We start from the raw sequence: 16,506 nt of genomic DNA, 5'->3' as shown, positions 1-16,506 counted from the left end.
GTGCAGACGCTGTGATGTGTGATAGCATCGCTCACTGGTTACTTCAAACTGTAATCTAGCTGTTTGTTTAATGGCTGCACCTCCTCAAGGCTTTGCTCATGTAATCCTGTTTTAAAATGAGACGTCAGCTGATAAGTCAGCGACCTGGATATGAAATCATTTAAAGCTCCTCCATGGTGGTGGGATCTGAAATCATGTTCCATCCATCCAGCCCGCTCTCAATCCCAACTGCAGGCCTACGCTATGAAGCTGCAACGTGTACCTCCAGCATCAGTACAGGATGCGGCCCACGGATGACGCTTCTTTCACAGCTGTAGAGAGAGAGAGTTGCAACATCAAAAGGGGCCGCTCTTGGAGCATATTGGACCTCCACTGACGCGACTCTCTGTCTATACAGCTCTGGATACTTTGTTCGGGGAGTAGGCAAGGCTGCTCCTCCGCTGCTGGTCCGCTGTCCTCACCTACGTCCGCAGCGTGAACCTGCTTTCAAACACGCTGTCATTGGCCTCATAAGGACAGTCCTTGTAACACATAGCTCACAAATGTGCACATGACATGATTTTGGTTTAGGTTTTGACCCAAGACTGATGTCTCTGACTGTCATCAGTTTTAAAGCTACTCCTATCATTTAAATGCCCATAGATAAATAAAGCTCGTCTCCACTCCTGCTGAGTATTGCTCATTGCTTTGCTGTCACGAAGCCATGCTGGGATGCCTCTTTCAGGGAGGCCTGACTTTCTGTGGATGCTGCTCTTTTCCTGTTTTCTTTTCTTGTTAGTCTTGGTTGCTTTCTCCTCTCACGCTAAGTTCCTTCTTGTCTTTATTCCAGGCAAACCAGAGACGTTTAGCGCTTCATTTTTCACGCAAGCAGAAGGTTTTTGCTGGGAAACGGCTACCAGACTCGGCTTGTTCTGACCACTAATGTGAAAGCTTTCATGACCTGGCTGGAGGTTGAAACACTGGTAGCAAAATTGACTTTTATTTATATAAAATTGTCCGGGATTATTACTTATGCTGTTTGAAAGATGAAAAAGCCACATCGGGTTTTTTTTACTGCTCCTCCTTACTGCTCTTATTCGTCTGTTCGCATGGGAATCATTTCCAAGCCGACAGACGAGTAAAAGCAGCATGTTCAGAGTGAGTCAGCGGTAGTCGGGCACCTTTCAACTGTTTCCTGCTGGTTAAAATATCCTCCGTTTCTTTCTGTCACATGGATGAGATCTCAGAGGAGACCACAGAGGGTGGGCGGATTCTCTCTGTGAATCATCATCCCCCTTCTGCCTGCTGAGTCTGACATTTCACTGAACTTTGAAGAGTTTCCTTCCATGTCTCTTTTCTTAGCGCGGACGCACTCATCAAGAATCATAAAGACATCCGTACATGTATAATGCAAGAAGACCAATGCAAAATGTGGCAGCTCCAAAATCATCATTTTCGATCGAGGCCGGAGCCTGCAGAGCGAGGTCAGAGCTGCATTCAGGGTCAGATCAGTTCCTGCGGTTGTTGGGTACACTGTGCTACGACCCGAGTCCTGGCCCAGAGCAGGAAGTCCGCACAGGGGACCGAGAACCCTTTTCACATCGCCCAGCATCCCATGCTGCTGAGTTTCACTGGCCAGAGCTGCACAGAGCTCGCTGGCATGTCATCTGAGTTTCAGAGATGACATCTCTACAGTAGCTGGCATCTCTCCTCTCCTCTCTATTCTCTTCACGTCTCCTCTCAGAAAAATGTCTTGGCTGGAGCCGCCTCACACAGATAAGAAGCTTTTGTTTTTACAGTTGGTGAAGTCCCACTTTGCACCGTGTGCGATCCGTGCAGCGACTTGTTTGCTTCTCTCTTGGAAAATATAGGTTTGCTCCCTTTTTGTAATCATCTAAAATGACAAGGAGAGTTCTTTTGAAGGCATTACCTCTGATTGTATGAACAAAGATATGACTTACGTTCGAGTAAGTCATGACAGGCAGTACTGTCTTTGTTGTTGTTCTAACCTGGCTGTGCTGAAACAAGAGGCAACTCCTTCCAAACAGAAAAATGCCCATTCTTACCAAGCAAACCCTCACAGGTGAATTTCACTGCACCCCTCTCTGCTCCGACCGGGCTCTCAGCGTGACATGTCCAGCTCTGAGTCTCAGGTCTTCATTTTTCCTTGTATTATTTATTTCCTGGTTTATTTTGTGTTGCTTACCTCTCCTCTTGTTTCAGATCCTCCACTTCCTTCCCTCGTGTGTATCCCTTTGCCTCGCCGCGATTGTTTCCAGCTGTGTCTCGATGTCTTCTCCTCGCCTCAGTATTCAGTCTGTCTCCCCTGCCTTCTGTGCCAGTTCGTCTTCGTCCCTTGTGTCAAACGTACCGGCATTATTTCCTCGCGTAAGCCTTCTCTGGTACTGATCTTTGCTGTTTTGGAATTTGACATCGCCTGTTCCCTTTTTGGATCTGTTTGCCTCAACTTATGAATATCCTAAATACTGATTACTTCTATCCTAAAACAGAGTTCATTGTCGTGCTTGTCTGAAGTGTGATATGCCCTTAAAAGCATAAGGGGGATTGTTGAAGGTGTGTCAAACTGTGGTGATACGCCTGATTTGACTGTCCCCTCTATTTACTCAATGTTTCCGTGGCATAATGTTATTTTAAGGAAACATAAGCAGAGACAAAACCTTTATATCGATCAGCAGTATGGCCAGTGTAGGCTCTGCTAGTATCCAGTATCACTATGCCTGCGGCAGGCCGGTTTCTCAGGTAAGTCGACATAGTGGCTGTTTCACGTTGATCGACATGTTTACTTCAACGATGACGCGAATCAGTCAGACTATGAAAGTGATGAGGAAGATTTACCTTTCACAACGGATCCAACGGGACCTCTCAGGGCACGATCCGTGTCAGGAAAACGATTAAATACGTGCAATGGAATTTTTTTATTACGACAACCAGGAAAATCACAAATTCGCACCCTTTCGACATGTATTTTCCTCTGTGACGACAAACGTCGCCTCACAAGTTACCAATTCCAGCGTGTTCTCTTAGAAACAGCTGATGGATCAGGTCACCGGAGAAACCGGCCTGCCACAGGCGTAGTGATACTGGATTTGTCAAGAGAGAAATAGTGCCAGAAGAATGATGCAGCATATGAAATCCTAGGACGATGATTTTGTGTTAAATGGATCACCATCGCTTGCGTGTTGTTTTTGTCGGGTAAAACTTTTTGGTTTCATGACCCTGGCATCTCACCGGGACTTATTCTATGTTCGGAACCGGCCAGAACTCCGACCACGGGACTCGTTGAGCTAATAGCTTTGCAACCACCTCACTGCTAGCAAGTATTTCAAACAACTTAGTGTCCAAAAATCCGAACTATCCCTTTAATGTTTGGTTTGACATGAGACTGAAACTCTTCTGGGTGAAAGTCTTGTGATGGTTCGACACATCCGTCACATCCAAAACAGAATTTTTTCCTCTTTATACTTCGTCACCTGTTGTTGCAAAATAATACATCTAACCAGCTGTTTTAACGCTGAGGTTCTTGAAGAGTCTCTTTTTGTTCGTATGTCTTTCAGCAGAATTACAAAATAACTAAAGGCCCTATTTTAATGAAAATTGGTGGAAGGTTGCAGCATGGGCCCAGGAAGAACCCACTGAATTATGGAGGGGATCGGCACCAAACAAGCTCTAATATTGAACAAATTGTAGCATCTGTGTCTCTGGCAAAGCCAGTGTCGTGGTATGAAGACACGCAGAGCTGAGAAGATGATGCTTCAGCTCGACGTGACCATTGTTCTAAATAATTCTTGTAGGTTTGGGCATATTTCCATGTGGTGTTTACACTCGCAGCTTTGCATACTGTAGATGACTGTGGTGGTCTTTGTGGAGGTCGAGTTTATTCTTGGATTGTGAAGACATTTCGGCTTTAACTTGGTTCCACTGTGTCTGTCTGTCGATGCCAGATTGAGACAGGATCAATTTAAGCAAGGAGACCCGGCGCTTTGTGTTTGTTAAATGTCTAATTGGCCTTAAGTGGACAAACTCCTGCTTGTTTCTAATCACCAAATCAAAATCTCTGCTCACTTTTCCGCCTCCACTTGTACCACTGTCCTCCTTTTATTATCTAAACTGCCTCTCAGTGTAATTAAGCACAGTTTGCCACCTACAGTAAAAAGGAACTCCGGAGTGAACTCTGCCCTCAGCTGCCCCCGGCTCTCCTCAGCCCACTGCGCTGACCCCTCCCCATGGCTGCTGGCGCTAAACTCATTTCCCTGAAGTTTGGCAAAAGCTTTTAGAAAAGAGGGGGGAAAAAGTGAACAGTTGTATTTGCTGTACGCCGTGAAAACACATCTTTCATATGGTGCCAGAGAGCCTGCGTGGCTTTGTCCTCTGTACAAATATGAGTGGCAGCGTCTTTTCTAGCCCTGAGCAAACATCGCAGGCCTCCTCCTCCTCCTCCTCCTCCTCCTCCTCCTGCTCCTCATCGCTCGCTGGGCTGGAGGTACCGTGGGACTGCTCTCTGTAGACGCAGTGTAAAGAAAGAACCGGTGGCACAGGGATTGATCGGGCTTTAATTAACCATTGTAGGATGATCCATGACTTCTGCCAAACAGCCTGTGTGATTTACGGTCTGCCTGTGGTTGACTGTGGGTACAGGAGGGGGCTTCAGCTGGGCCTGTGTGTGAGTGTGAGCCCCAGAATTTAATCTATCCAAAAATATCTGAGCCCCAAATAAAGACACTTTGAAATTCTAACGTTCTCAGTTAATTTCCCCAAACTTTCATGCAGCATTTTTTTAAATTAAAGCAGGAGTAAAGGTTTGTCTTCCACCTTGTTTGTTTTTGCTCTCTTATAAGGAATGCAATCTCGGATCCCATCGGCTATAGTCTGAGATGATACAGCCTCTGGGGACGACGCTGAACACGCCGGGCGGTAAGTGATAAACGACTTTCTATCAAGACTTCCTTTTCCGCGTGCTGCATTGTTCCAGAAAGAGAGACCGTTTTCTGGTGATTTACTTAACAGGTCTTGCCTCTGCCCAAATTTTAACATCATGATGCAGATTTGTAAGAAGTCAAAATTACAGCTTTGTCCGTTCTGTCCTCAAGAGGAGAAGAAAACTTTTAAAATGCTCGTTTGTTGAACGGAGGTCGGATCGATCTGATGCATTCGAGGAAGTCGGGAAATCTGAACGCTGAACGGCTTTCGTGACACAGCATCAAGGGAAATTCATGTTAAATTTTAGATCTAGAACGGATTGTTAGCTGTTAGCATGCTCTTCCGTTCTGCCTGCTTTTGCTCTCCTCACGGACTGTTTTTCTTCGTTCAAACGGAAACCAGAACACTTGCCTTCTCGTAAATCCACGTCCCTGCCTACAGCTTCTACAAAGTAGAATTTGTAAACAGAGAATAAGGTCTACGTGATGTTAAGAAAGGCGACAACATTCTCAACTCACCATTCATCCTTGCGGACTCAAGGTCGTGATGTTGTACTGAATATCATCACGGCTGTGATTTTTGAGAAGGCACTACAGGGGCCGGCTTCTGACCCTCCCCTCAATGAGGGGATGGAGTTTGGGTGTTTCCCAGCTGGACCTGAGCGCGTCCCTCGTCTTCTCTTCTCTTTCTTTTGTCGGCCTGAGGACAACATCACTCCCTCTCATGTGATACTGCTTTGTTATCTACCTTTCATTCTTTTTAAATCTAAATTTACAATTAATATCATAATAATTAATTCTTTACAAAACGTATAATTTAATTTCAAATCAACCAAATAAGATTTTCATGATGCCCTTGTTTCTAAATAAAACCTAGTAAGTCAATCTGAAGGGGATTCTAGCTTTATTGTAAACAACAAGCAGAGTTACGATGTAGAAAACAGACCAAACACCATCTCACACAACCTCTCAAAACAAAAGGTGAGCTTACAAATGGCTTATTCCTGATTTATATCACAATATAAGTTATCATGCCCTTCATAAAATAGGTCTTACTTTAAAAGCAGTATGTCTGATCATGAGACTTCCTCTTTATATGTAGCTTTTTGAGTACTGTTAGAAAAAAAGCCAATCACTTCTGAGCGCACTTTATTACCTTCAGCGGGAGCTCTTACCTGATTGGACCGTGAACTTCCATCTCTCAGCTCCCGTCACCACCACAAACTCCTGAGCATGCATTGTTCTCAGCTGATTGAAGTGGTTTCTACTTTTAAGACACGTTGAGGGAAAACAGAAATCACTGACTAAGCACAACCTCCTCAACCGAATTTCCTCCCTCATTCAGTGCGACGGGCCGAGGATCGCGCTGCGCTCGCAACGCTATCAGTCAATACTTTAAAAAGGCATGGAAAAGAGGAAGGGATTTGCATATCAAAGGCCAACATCTGACACGGCCCGCACCTACAGTAAGAGGGGAGCACAGGGAGGAGGAGGAGGAGGAGGAGGAGGAGGTGGGAAAAGTGGATGCCTGCTGGTCGAAGCTCACGAGGATTTTACCGCTAGTCGAGTAGAGGTAGTCTGCACCCACAAGGAGGGATTAGGAAGGATACGAGGGGGGTCGGCGTTGGAGACGAGAGCTCCACATTCTGCCTCGGGCTCTGATTAAACCCTGCACGCACATTGTAGAGTTTCCTGTGTGAAAGGTCAAAGGCCAAAAGTAGAAGGGTGAGAGGGAAGGTGGTCCTGAGAGGGTGGGAAGAATAAAAGGTATATGAGATAATTGAGAGAGGTAAAAGAAACCAGGGCAGGGGTGGGTGGAACAAGGATTAGAAAGGATGGATGACAAAATGTGTGAGGCAGGAAAAACAAGAAGAGTTCATTAAGGTGTCTTAATGTAGATACACAGCTAGCCCAGTAGCCCCATATGATTTACATTTATACCTGATGATTAGTCCAGCGCTGTTGCCTCACAGCTAGAAGGTCACTGGTTCAAACCCTGGTTTGGGCAAGGTGGGCCTTTCTGTGCTGAGTTTGCATGTTCTCCTCGTGCATGCATGGGTTCCCTCCGGGGTCTCCGGCTTCCTCCCACAGTCCAAAGACATGCTTGTAAGGTTAATTGGTGACTCTAAATTGCCTGTAGGTGTGGGTGTGAGTGTGAAAGGTTGTCTGTCTCTATGTGTCAGCCCTGTGATTGACTGGCGACCAGTTCAGGGTATAGATAATGGATGGATGGATGGATGGATGGATGAACTAGTCCCTCCAGGAGGTTGCGATGCTGCGTTCCCGCGCATTCCCGCAAATTCAACCAATTGTCGCAACTTTTCCACAAATTTTGACGAATCATCCTCTTTCCCTGCAAGCGTGAAGTCATGTACATTCACTGTTTTATACTGTCACAGCAGCCAAACTGGCACGTAGAACAGTGTAAAATGCACATATGGATTGTATTGAATGTGCACGTGCAGAGTGAAATGAGCATTTCAAGACTTTAGCTCCATTTAGTTTTTATAATAATAATAACTTAATTTATTGTGCACCTTTCAAAACCAAAGTTACAAGGTGCCTTACAGGCAAACATTAAAATACAAGGAGCACAAACAGGCGGACAGAAGACAGTCATATTAGGATGTTAGAATAACCATAATATAAATAAAAAAGCACACCAGTTAAGAGAAAGTGATTTAGCTAATCTGAGGTCGCAACTTTTTTACACATTTTATTTGGAGACCTGACACTAAAATCAGAGGAGCCAACTCAGCCAACAGATGGCTTCATTGGAGCGTTAGTCGCTCACAGTGGATATGTAATCTGTTGAAGAGGAAAAAAAAAGCCTTGGAACATCGCAACTTTCAGCGCAGCTTTCTACTAAAGCTGCTGCTAAATCAGACATTTCAGGCCCCGATGATCACAGAAAACGCCTGAGAAGTCCGAGAGGGATTGATTAATGATGTTCATCACTAATGCAGCAAATTAAATGTTTTTTTTGCTTCCACACCAGCAGTAACAGGAGGTGTGTCCGTGCATCCATCTGTCCCATTCCTGTCTGAGAGAACACCTTTGACCTTGGCAACTTGGACTCAAGGACTGACTGAGCAAAGGTCAAGGCCCCTCGATATCTACTGCATTCTCTCAAATGTAATATCTCACCAACACCCCAAAGGAAGTTTATTATTTAATAAGGTAACAGAAGGATATTTTACATTTATTGGGGTAAGAGCCAAACATGGGGTTTGTTATGCAATCATTAACTGCACATACTGTGGGCGTCGCTGTGCTGCTACAGCTGATGTTTAAATCAGAGGAAGTTCGCTGTCGAGGTCAGGTGCAGTGGACGTTTTTGACCACTGTACCGCGAGGATTTTGTCACTGTCATTTCTGGAGTTTGTTCGATTATTTAATCTAGATTAATTTCCACGATCCGGTCTGGCTGCTTTCTGTGACAACTCAAACACAGCAAACCGCGGCCAAGCGCATCGGCCAGGTCGCTCCTCGATCAACACAACTCAGTAGCTCAGTGTTAGACCGATCTCCTTTAACGGTCGGTTTTGGAAATTCACACTTAATTTATTTAATCATTTTTTTACAAGGTTATTGTTTGAAGGATAAGAATCTTAAGTTTCATTATGAAATTCAATATTCAAAAATGAAAAAGTAAAATATTATATTTTAACAAATAATCTGTACGAAAAATAGAAAACATAAGGTGAGAACAATGTTCAAACATAAAAAATCACATAGGAAAATAAGGATAAAAAATACTTTATATGATACAATATTAAATGCATAAACTAACCATTAAAAGCAAGAACATATTGCTTCAAATATGAGAAGAGCTAGCTTGGGAGAGACAGAATGATCTTAAATTGAAGTATAGAGTCTTAAGTGGAATACTTGGAATGTTCTGGTGCTCTGATGATGGTGGCTGGACGGCTGATATGGCACACAGTTCAACAGGTGCTGTGGTGAAAGGCAGCGCTGACAGACAGGAAGCGGGATGAATGTTTGGTGTCAGACCTCTCCTCTGGCTTCTGTCCACCGTCAATGAGGGGAAGACGACCAGAAGAGAGCAGAACGCTAAAAAGAAAATAAAGGGGGAAAAAAAGATCCTTGGCCGTGTTGCGGGACTTACTGTATAACATCTGTATTTAATAAAAGGACCAGCAGCACTGATCTGAGAGGGGGAATTTCTCCAAACATCCTGCAGATTTAAAAGGCCCGTTGGATCCCTGTACTGGTCTGATTGAGCGCTTCCTGTTTTAAGCCCTTCATGAGGACCTGGGGAGACATTCAACTTCCAGGTCCTCCATCTTGGACGCTTTCCTGCACTCTAGTGCAGCCAGTCTGATATTCATAACATCCACCTGCCGTGGCTACATTTGTAAGGTGTAGGCAGGTTTGAGATTTTAAAGCTGATTTGGTTGATTCTGGCCACTAGAGGGCAGAAAGGACACAAAACAAAACTCTCACATGTCATGGTATCATCTTACGAAGCCCAATATACACCGTCCAGCCATAACATTATGACCATCTGCCTTATATTTTATAGGCCCCCTTTTGACGCCAAAACAGCCTTGACCCGTCAAGGCGTGGACTCCACCAGACCTCTGAAGGTGTGCTGAGGTATCTGGCACCAAGACGTTAGCAGCAGATCTGTCAAGTCCTGTAAGCTGCGAGGTGGGGCCTCCATGGATCTGACTTGTTTGTCCAGCACATCCCACAGATGCTCGATTGGATTGAGATCTGGGGAATTTGGAGGCCAAGTCTACACCTTGAACTCGTCGTGTTCCTCAAACCATTCCTGAACCATGTTTGCAGTGTGGCAGGGCGCAGTATCCTTGTTCTGCAACCATGTTTAGGTCGGTGGTACGTGTCAAAGTAACATCCACATGAATGCAGGACCCAAGATAGATACATTTATTAAAAATGGGGATTACTAGCAGGATTGCAATTTAAAAAATACGTTTTAAAATAAAGACAATATAATACCAAAGATGCTCCATAACATCCGGCGTCTCATTTCTAAACCATCCGTTTGACCGTCTCTGATAATACTGTGCACACACGTCTCACAACACCACTCCTCAAAGTTACCATCAGCAGCCTATGGTTGCCATGGCACCGTGGTGAAAAACAATGCTTTCACTGGGTGGAGATTTCAAGAGGGTCCAGATGCAGCAGCTCAGACCTCTCTCCTCTCGCCATCATTTTGTCTTCAAAGGAGGAAATGGGAGCACCATTGCAGTACAGTGCAAGTTACGCCTTCAGAGAATCAGTTAAAAATGTTAGCTAACCTGTCGTCTTCTTCTACTACAACTGAAAAATAGTTTGTGTAGGTTAAAACACAAGCCTCAGACTGGAATAGCTTTATGGCAGTTTACTTGAAGTTTGAGTGTGAGGTAGTGTGAACAGCAGACTTAACAAAGTACATTTAAATGTGCATAATTACCGCTATTAATTTAAACGGGCATTCACGCACTGAAATGTCTTTTCTCTGGTCTTTAGTGTTGAAGTTATCCAAAAGTAAAACTGAAAGTATTCAGAATAGTGATACTTGGATTAGGTTACTGATTACATTTTTTAACAGGTACTTAGTAACTGTATCAGAATACACTTTTAAAGTAACCCTTCCAACCCTGCAGAGTACTGGCTTCTTATTATTGCCTTGAGTTCTGTGCTTTGGTTAGGTAAAGCAGTGTTGTATTCATAACATCTCCCTTCTGTTGTTAAAGTTCCGAAACCTTGTTAACATATTGGAATTACACTATTATGTTATAATCGGTTAAGGTGAAGTGGAACCACAATTTTCATTTGCACTATAAAATAATCGACTACTACAAACAGGTAAAAGATATTTAGCTCACAGGAACGTGCTAGCAAACGGGTAGAAGCAATGACCTGATAGATTTATTCAAACTAGCAATAAAGATCAGACCAAAGATCTGTGACCATAAACTGTTGACTGTCTATTAATCTAACTTGATTAATTCCAGATAAAAGAGTTTGATTATTTGTCTTGTCTTTGTCTTCAGCTCAATTCAGTTTGCCTGTACGGGACAGACGACCAAGCAGGATAATTCTTTATGTTGTTTACAACCCAGACAACCTGCAGAAGCATGAGAGCACTGTGGTACACTTCATGAGAAATTAAACTGAACTTTTACAGCTTTATTGTGCTTGGCAGCACCAGTTGTATTGATTTAGCAAGTCAATGATTAGCAAATATAGGCCACACTGCCTGGTTATACAGTCACCGATGTGTTTATGTAACGTTTGTCTGTATCTCCGGTTTTCACCTGATGAAGAACTGAAGACATGGCTCCTACACTGGTGAGTCTCTGGCAGTTAAGCTCTGCTTTCACTATTTAGTTAAGGTAGATTTTGATAGTTGCTCGTATAAGACTGTGCTCTTTTCGAAAACCTTTTGACCGTATTATAGTTTGTTAAGTCTGTGGATTAAAATTCTGACATTACAACACTTCAGTAACATTAAAATAAAAAATGTCATGTCATGAAAGTACAATACAAGAAGAAAACAGGATCCCTCTCATGAAAACTTAACCCTAAGTGCTAATAGTGGTCAAAAACCCTGCTTAGAACTTGTTATAACCTTCCTGAGTGCCACCCACTAGCAATAATCAACAATTCAATGAGCACACTTTCCAATTTAACCAGACGTCTACGGCTTGATTTTCACCAGCCTTCATTTGTAGACTGTTTGCCCTCATCTGAGCGTCGAATTTGTTTGTTTGTCTTTGGACTTTAACTTACTTTAGAAGTTGTATCTGTAGTCATCGATCTTCAATCATCGATCCGCCTAACCTGTCTGGCAGACCACGAATGTCGCCACAGACAGCCAGTCTGTAATATTGCAAATGCAAAGGCTTTCATCAGTGGGCCATAGGCTCAATCACCATTGTGTACCTCATTCGGTGATAGAGACTTAACAGACATTTATTTACATGAAAAAGTTTGAGATTATTACGTTACTTTTTTGTTTCTTCAAAGGCAGTGAAGATCTGTAAAAAAAAATAGTTCTAGTAATTTGTAAGATAACAGTTTAATTAGTTATATGTTAAGAGGCAATAAGCCAGGGATTTTCACACTGATACAGATTGTTATTCCTCATATTATCATCTTAAAACTCACCCTGTGGAGTCTTTTTGGAAACACAGTTTCTGTTAACATTCAGTTTTAGCGGGCGCCCCATGTACAGAGGCTACGGTCCTCGTAGCACTGATCGCAGGTTCGACTCCCAGTCTGCCGATCATTCTACTCCCTCTACTCCCCACATTTCCTGTCTCTCTTCAGCCGCCCTGTCAATAAAGGCAAAAAGCCCAAAAATTAATCTTTAAAAACATTCAGTTTTACTCACCTCAGAGCCTTTTTTCGAGCCAGTCGAAGTCCTCTTCTACACTTTCTTTGCAGACACATTCATGCGATACTTGGCACATGACTGTCACCTGTAGATCATTTGAAAAATTTAAAACCAAAGGCAGGAATATGTATAACATCCCCCACATGCCTGTATGCATACCTGTGTCTTAATTTGAACAATTATTATTATAGTTTGATCACGGTGCAAAGCCTGGGGACCTGATTGAGATTTTCCGTGATACATATCAGCACTGGGCTGTCTACATCGGTGGAAATGAAGTTGTTCATCTTATTCCTCCTGGTGAGTAAAGTGCGGCATTTGCCACACTTATTTTGGAAGACCGTCAATAACCTTCTGTCGGCCATTTTCCTGAATTTATTTATTTTTATTAACTGTTGAAATGCTCAGTAGTTTTTTGGGGCATTACCTTCAGATGGACTTCAGTCAGTGAAGTTACTTTACTGTAACTTCTTTTCTATCCTTCTCTTCTATAAAACAAAAGAAACAGATGATGATTTAGGCCCTTTCAGTGGCCTGATAACGCTCCTGGACTGCAGCACAGCACAAGTGAGGCGTCAGAAGATCTGGGAAGTGGTTGGCCCCCATCATTTCAAAGTCAACAATTTCTTGGATGACGAGTACAACCCTCTGGACCGTGGTGAGATTGTGCAGAAGGCTTGTTCGATGGTGGGTCAGGAGCTGCCGTACACTGTCGCCACGCAAAACTGTGAGCACTTTGTCACAAAGCTGCGATACGGCAGGGCAGAGTCCCGACAGGTGGGTATCCTGTGGTTTTTGTCATCATGCAAACTATTTAAAAGCTGATCTGCAAGTTTTGAAATACCTTGTTTAATCAAGCCACTTAGTGCATGACAACAGCAAGACTTTTACATTGGTACTATCTGTCATCGCTGCATGATGGTGCTCCCTGCTGACATTCAGAATCTAAGGCTGTGCGTGATGCCAAAATGCCTGTCTTTAAGCCTAAAACAACCAAATTCTTCAACTCTCAACAAACAAACACATTAGAAGAAGCAATATACTTGTGGAAATGGTATGTTAAGATATATTTAATATAGCTAAAGTTGCCAGCGAAGCAGCTACTCGCCAATAGTGTTTGTTCTTCAGTCAACAGGGTCGTGTAATTGCAGCTGTCAAAATTTTTACCATAGATTTAGACAGTGAAATAATTTCACTTTTAATATTGGTTTAATTATTTGGCACTAAAAATGCATTAATAGTGCTTTTTTTCCTGAACCATCATCCCGCCACTCACCTGTGTTTTACAGGTTCAAAGAGCTGCTGTGATCGGAGGCGTAGCTGTAGCAGGAGTCGGCCTCGCAGTTTTGGGTGCTGCTCTGTTTGGTGGCCTGCTGAAAGATGACGACGAAAGACCAAGGAGGCATCATAAGTGACAGCAACGACACTATTGTCATCATTCAAACTATGGGAATAAACTCTTGAAGTTAAGCAAACTGGGAAAAGTTGCCTTTGTTGCAGTAGCACTGTAAACTCAAAATACAACTGAGAATAAAATAAGGCAACTAATAGGAAATGCTGTGTTTGATATCAGTGATGATTCATTATTTGCCACGTAAGACAATTTGTAAAATTTAGAATCTGCAATATAGTGACGATTGATGCGATCTTATTTTAAAACTTGAATCTAAAAGCTTTAAAAATGTGTGTTTATCAGAGCCACTGATCACAGTTGTGCCATTTGTTAATTGCTGTAATGTGTTTTCTGATTAACTGAATTAATTTATGTTGCAAATAAATTAAAAGCATTCTTTTTTTTATTAAATGTTGATGCACTCATCAGAAGTTTTCAAAAGAATACATGATCTTTACACTTTTTTATCTAAATCTAGAAAATACTCATAAAAATGTAATCATCAACATTACCCGCAGTCATAGTTAATCATAACACCAGATCGTCTGAATCTAAAAAAAAATGCTGTACATTATTAATATGTTTATTTTCAACAATCAATCTTTAAGAAGTAAGCGCTAAAGCAGACGGCATAACAGTAAAAAATCAAACAGAGGCAGCTCAGAGGAAGAGGAGAACACTGAGTAATGTTTTTCTTAAGGCCTGGTTATGAGCTTAAAGGGTGTTTATCCCCGTTGTCTCAGTGCCAGCATTGTGCCGCATCACAATCCACCACTGTTCACACGTGGCCCCCTGTTACAGCCGAGGCAGGTGGGGAGAAGCGGATTCACACAAGGCCATGAGATCTACATCGGGTGTGTGTGTGTTAGTGTTCTTGTTCCGCTATCTTTATGGGGACCAATTACACTACACTTGAGAGTGAGGACATTTTTCCAAGTGGGGACATTTTTTCGGTGCTGTTAAAGGGTTAAGACTTGATTTTATGTTTAAGTCTACATAACAGTGTGGGTTCAGTGTAAGCCTCAGGTTAGAGTTAGGAATGTAGTGACGGTCCCCATAAATGTCAAAGTACAAAACTGTGTGTATCCGTGCGCATTGGCAGCTGATTTAAATGTGGCAATTGTTGTACATGTCAGTTTGTCTGTCTGTGTGTGTGTTAAAGTTCTTGTTCCTCTATCTTCGTGGGGACCAATTAGAATACACTTGAGCGAGGACATTTTACGAAGTGGGGACATTTTTCCGGTATTGTTAAAAAGTCAAGACTTGATTTTATGTACACGCCTACATTAAGATTTGGGTTCAGATTAAACCTCATATTAGAGTTAATTATTGAGCTCTGATAGTTGAGGACCAGGGAATGTACGTATAAAGTGCCCACAAGTATCAAAGTACAACAACTGTGTGTATCTGTATGCATTAGCAGCTGATTTGACTTCGGCAACTGAAGTGACATGTAGTCAGTGAGTGTGTTAAAGTACTTGTCTCTCTATCTTTGTGGGGACCAAGTAGACTAAACTTCAGAGTGAGGACACTTCCCGAAGTGGGGACATGTTTTTGGTGATTTCAAAGGGTTAGGACTTTGTTTTATGTACAAGCTTACATTAAGGTTTGTGTTCAGTTTAAGCCTCGCGTTAGAGTTGGGACGGTTTAGGACCATTCATTAAGTGAATGACGGTCCCCACAAGTATCAAAGTACAACAACTGTGTGTATCTGTATGCATTGGCAGCTGATTTGACTGTGGCAGATGAAGCGCATGTCAGTGTGTGTGTAGAGTGACAGCTGAGGATCACCGTATCATACATATCTCCACACATACACGCACATATTCTGTCTCTGAGGCTCCTTCTCAACCAGCTGGATGCCCATGAAGGATCAGACAGGCCTGCTCTGTCTGAAAAATAAGTTTGCATTTTGTCAACAGCCTCGGGCTTATTTAACCACTAAATCTCAGACACTGAAAAAAGATCATCTTTACAGTGGGAAATCTGGTGTTTGCAGTTGTAATTTTTCTCCAAAGCTTTTCTTAACTGCCTTCCATCATATCTCAAATCCTGCAGCAATAAAATAAATAAAATATTCAGCCTTTTAAATTTAATAAACTTCACTAAGGACACATTCATCCAAAAATAATAACTTCCCTTTTAATCCTTAACACGAGAATAAATTCTGACGCTAATTAAGGTCTTTTTCTTTTTTGCCGTGTGGAAATACTTCGGGGCCCGTGGCCAGGCCAGTAAAGCTGCTAGCAGGTGGGGGCAGTTGGGCTCGCCTGGTCCCCAGAATCCGCACAGCACCCCACATTGTTCCTGAGGTCACCCCCTTAGAGCTCCATGAAATCCAGAGTGGGCTGCAGGGGCTCAAGCCGTGGGACCGCATCCAGAAATAATAAAACCTCATACTATCCATGTTTTGGGAGTCGGAGAAGATGGCTTATCGTGGCTCATCATTAGGCTCAGGAATAATCACCATGCATTACAGATGTGCAGCCATGTCACTTGATGGCTGTGATAGAGACACAGTCTTGTATTGTACAGTGTTGCAGAGGGAATGGTGATGCAACAAAGCCTCAAACATCAACTTTGAGAGGAGTCAAGTTCATAAACAAAACAAATTCAACTTATACCACCTGGCTCTTAGTTTTCATCAACGCCTCGATCGCCTGTTCCTGTGATTTCAGCAGCATTAGGGAGTTTGAAAAGAAACTGTATTCAGCCTCTTGCCAAAACAATCTGCCTTACCATTACAGTCAATAAAGGGGATTACTGGCATCAATTATACATCAATATTACAATTTTGAGTTATGGCTTTAAATTTTTAAGGT

General features: G+C 42.7%; 1 protein-coding gene across 1 annotated transcript; it reads left to right on the top strand.

The window, feature by feature from the left end:
• The first annotated feature begins 11,228 nt into the window (after nt 1-11,228).
• LOC138591623 (phospholipase A and acyltransferase 4-like) lies at nt 11,229-13,706 on the top strand. Its single transcript, XM_069662268.1, has 4 exons — nt 11,229-11,243; nt 12,483-12,591; nt 12,800-13,068; nt 13,581-13,706. The coding sequence occupies exons 1-4, from the start codon at nt 11,229-11,231 to the stop codon at nt 13,704-13,706; spliced, it is 519 nt and encodes a 172-aa protein (XP_069518369.1).
• Nucleotides 13,707-16,506: the final 2,800 nt, after the last annotated feature.

This window comes from Semicossyphus pulcher, unplaced genomic scaffold (assembly GCF_022749685.1).
Source record: "Semicossyphus pulcher isolate SPU_LCO1_2020_fin unplaced genomic scaffold, fSemPul1.0.p SCAF_14, whole genome shotgun sequence".
NCBI classification, from domain to species: domain Eukaryota; kingdom Metazoa; phylum Chordata; class Actinopteri; order Labriformes; family Labridae; genus Semicossyphus; species Semicossyphus pulcher.
This window is presented reverse-complemented; position numbering and strand designations above follow the sequence as displayed.

Coding starts and splice junctions, on each gene's coding strand:
- LOC138591623 (XM_069662268.1), top strand. Junction 12,592..12,799: donor TGTTCATCTTATTCCTCCTG/GTGAGTAAAGTG, acceptor CAAAAGAAACAG/ATGATGATTTAGGCCCTTTC. Junction 13,069..13,580: donor GCAGGGCAGAGTCCCGACAG/GTGGGTATCCTG, acceptor TGTGTTTTACAG/GTTCAAAGAGCTGCTGTGAT.